Below are 2,534 nucleotides of genomic sequence, written 5' to 3' on the forward strand. Positions count from 1 at the left end.
AACTAGAACTACTGTGCAATCCAGCACCAAAATCAACTCTGACACAGAACTTCCAATGACTGGCCACTCCCTACCACCTAGTGAATTTCTCACTCACCAGAAACATGTGCTGCCCAATGTACAGCAGACACAGATTGATTTCTCTGAGTAGATTACTCCCTCCATATAGTCCAAACCACAATTGTTTAACTTGGGAAAAACATCTATAGTCTCTCTACACATCAGGATCGAAAGCCAGCATAAGTTGTATCAATGGAGCTCACAGGCAGGGCAGACAAGATGCCACCATAGTGTAGTAATTTGTGTTATAAACATTGTCAATACAATGGATAAAACATCAGCATACAGTCAAAAAATGCTAGGTAAACTCACATAGGGTGAGACGTCAGAGCATAGACTTTTCCCTATGTGTATCATCCAATAGGACATTCCCAGGGGCCTCAGTTAGGGTTTGGATCCTCAAATGAACTCTTTCAAATTGTGTGTAATACTTTCAGATTTTATCAATAATATTAATTAATTATTTTATGGTTAGTTCTACTATGACTACAACTAATTAAATGTATTAATTTGCTATTTTCATCATCATGGCATCTACTATTGCAAGTAAACTAAATAGGTTTTATATTTATTTATTGCAGGTCAAGACTCAAGAGCAAATAACTATCACAAAACAAAGCTACATCAGTGGGAAAAAAATGACAGACCTGCCTTCGTAATTTCATGTTGAATAACCATACAATTAATGATGGCTTTACATAGGAAAATTTCATTCTGTTCCATTAAGACATTTGTTTTGCTTTTAATATACTTCATTGTTTCTTGCAGTGCTCTTGTTGTATATCTTGTTTATCATCAAGCTCATTCAAAGTATCCCACAGTAACAGTGGATAAGAAAGATATTATTTCTGACAATCATGAAATGGCTGAAACTACTGAAGCTTCATTTGAATGGATTAGAAAAACTCTTCTTAGCATTTCTAGCACCATGTCACCACCGGCTGAAGGATATTTAAACATCAATTTCTATCCGTATGTTATTAATGAACCAAACAAATGCAAGTCTGTCAGTCCTTTCTTAGTTCTGATAATTGCATCAAGTTCAGCAGACACTGAAAAGCGAGAAGCCATAAGACAATCATGGGGAAATGAGTCCCTGAGAGCTGGCATTCCTATTGTCCGTCTGTTCATGTTGGGCATTGAGAGAACAGTGGACCACAATGTTATTTTGCAGGAAAGTGAAAAATACCACGATATCATCCAGAAAAACTTCCAGGATACATATAAGAACTTGACTATTAAAACTATGATGGGCATTGACTGGGTCTCTGTCTATTGCCCAGGAGCAAAATATGTCATGAAGACAGACTGCGATATGTTTGTCAACACTGAGACTCTGCTGGACTTCTTAGAACCAAATGCACCTATTAAGCAAAACTATTTTACTGGTTTTTTGCTTGAGAATCACCAGCCACACAGAAATAAGGATAGTAAATGGCACATGCCATATTCCCTTTACCCACATTACGTCTACCCCAGCTTTTGCTCAGGAACAGGCTATGTGTTTTCCGGTGATGTTGCACCAAGGATTTTAAGGGCCTCTTTTAATGTGAAATATGTTTACCTTGAAGATGTTTTTGTAGGAATCTGTCTTGACAAAGAAGGCATACAAATAACTCCACCTCTTGATGGCTTTCTGTTTAATAATTTTAGAGTTCAGTTTAATCCATGTATCTATAATAGGCTTATTACTTCTCATGAAATAGGTCCAACGGAACTTATTGCATTCTGGAAACTTGTGCAGGAACATAAAGCGACTTGTAAAAAACAATGGGTGAATTAATCCAGGTAATACTGGCCTTCAGTTTAAATCATTTGTACCATTAATATAATAATGTGATACTAATTATGCTAGGCACTGCATCAGTGCTGGATGATAATGATAAGAAAAATGTGCAGATGTACTATATCTAGCTTCATTTTGCATTACATTAGATTTGCATGAATTAAATTGCATGAAGTAAAACTTTATATTATAGCTGTCAGCACTGTTTAATCCCACACATGGAATAAGTGTGGTCTCAGACAGATACTTTTAGCATTAAAGTCTAAATTTAGTAAAAAAAAGTATTTACAGTTAATATTATAGTTCCCTTGTGCTGATGGCTCCTGCTTTAGTTGAAATCTTCCTCCTCCCAACCCTCTCTGCTGTATTCTTCTAATGCATCAGGGGTTAATAGGGATGATGAGCCTGTCATACACACTCATCAAGAGTTTCAACTATGCCTGCCCTTTCAGCCCCCGAACCTCCATTCATAGAAGCTGCAGTATAGCTTATTTTTTGAAAACTGTCAATTTCATTGATTTTCAAAGTAAGAACAAAGGAATATAAGAAAAAAAAATTACAGTTAGATTGACAAAAGCCACAAAACATGTCACCTTACAAGACATACGACAATGAAGCTCAGTTCAGGAGAATAAATCCTGAGGAAAAAACACGCATCACTCGCCAACATCAAGCTTAACCACTTGCC

At 36.5% G+C, this 2,534-nt stretch overlaps 1 protein-coding gene across 1 annotated transcript; it reads left to right on the top strand.

Annotated features, from left to right (window-relative positions):
* Positions 1–655: 655 nt before the first annotated feature.
* On the top strand, positions 656–2,084 carry LOC309561997 (beta-1,3-galactosyltransferase 2-like). The gene has a single exon (XM_082266092.1). The coding sequence runs from the start codon at positions 746–748 to the stop codon at positions 1,841–1,843; it is 1,098 nt and encodes a 365-aa protein (XP_082122218.1). The 5' UTR covers positions 656–745; the 3' UTR covers positions 1,844–2,084.
* Positions 2,085–2,534: the final 450 nt, after the last annotated feature.

Source organism: Pelophylax lessonae (genome assembly GCF_965119305.1).
Source record: "Pelophylax lessonae genome assembly, chromosome: 8".
Taxonomy (NCBI): Eukaryota; Metazoa; Chordata; class Amphibia; order Anura; family Ranidae; genus Pelophylax; species Pelophylax lessonae.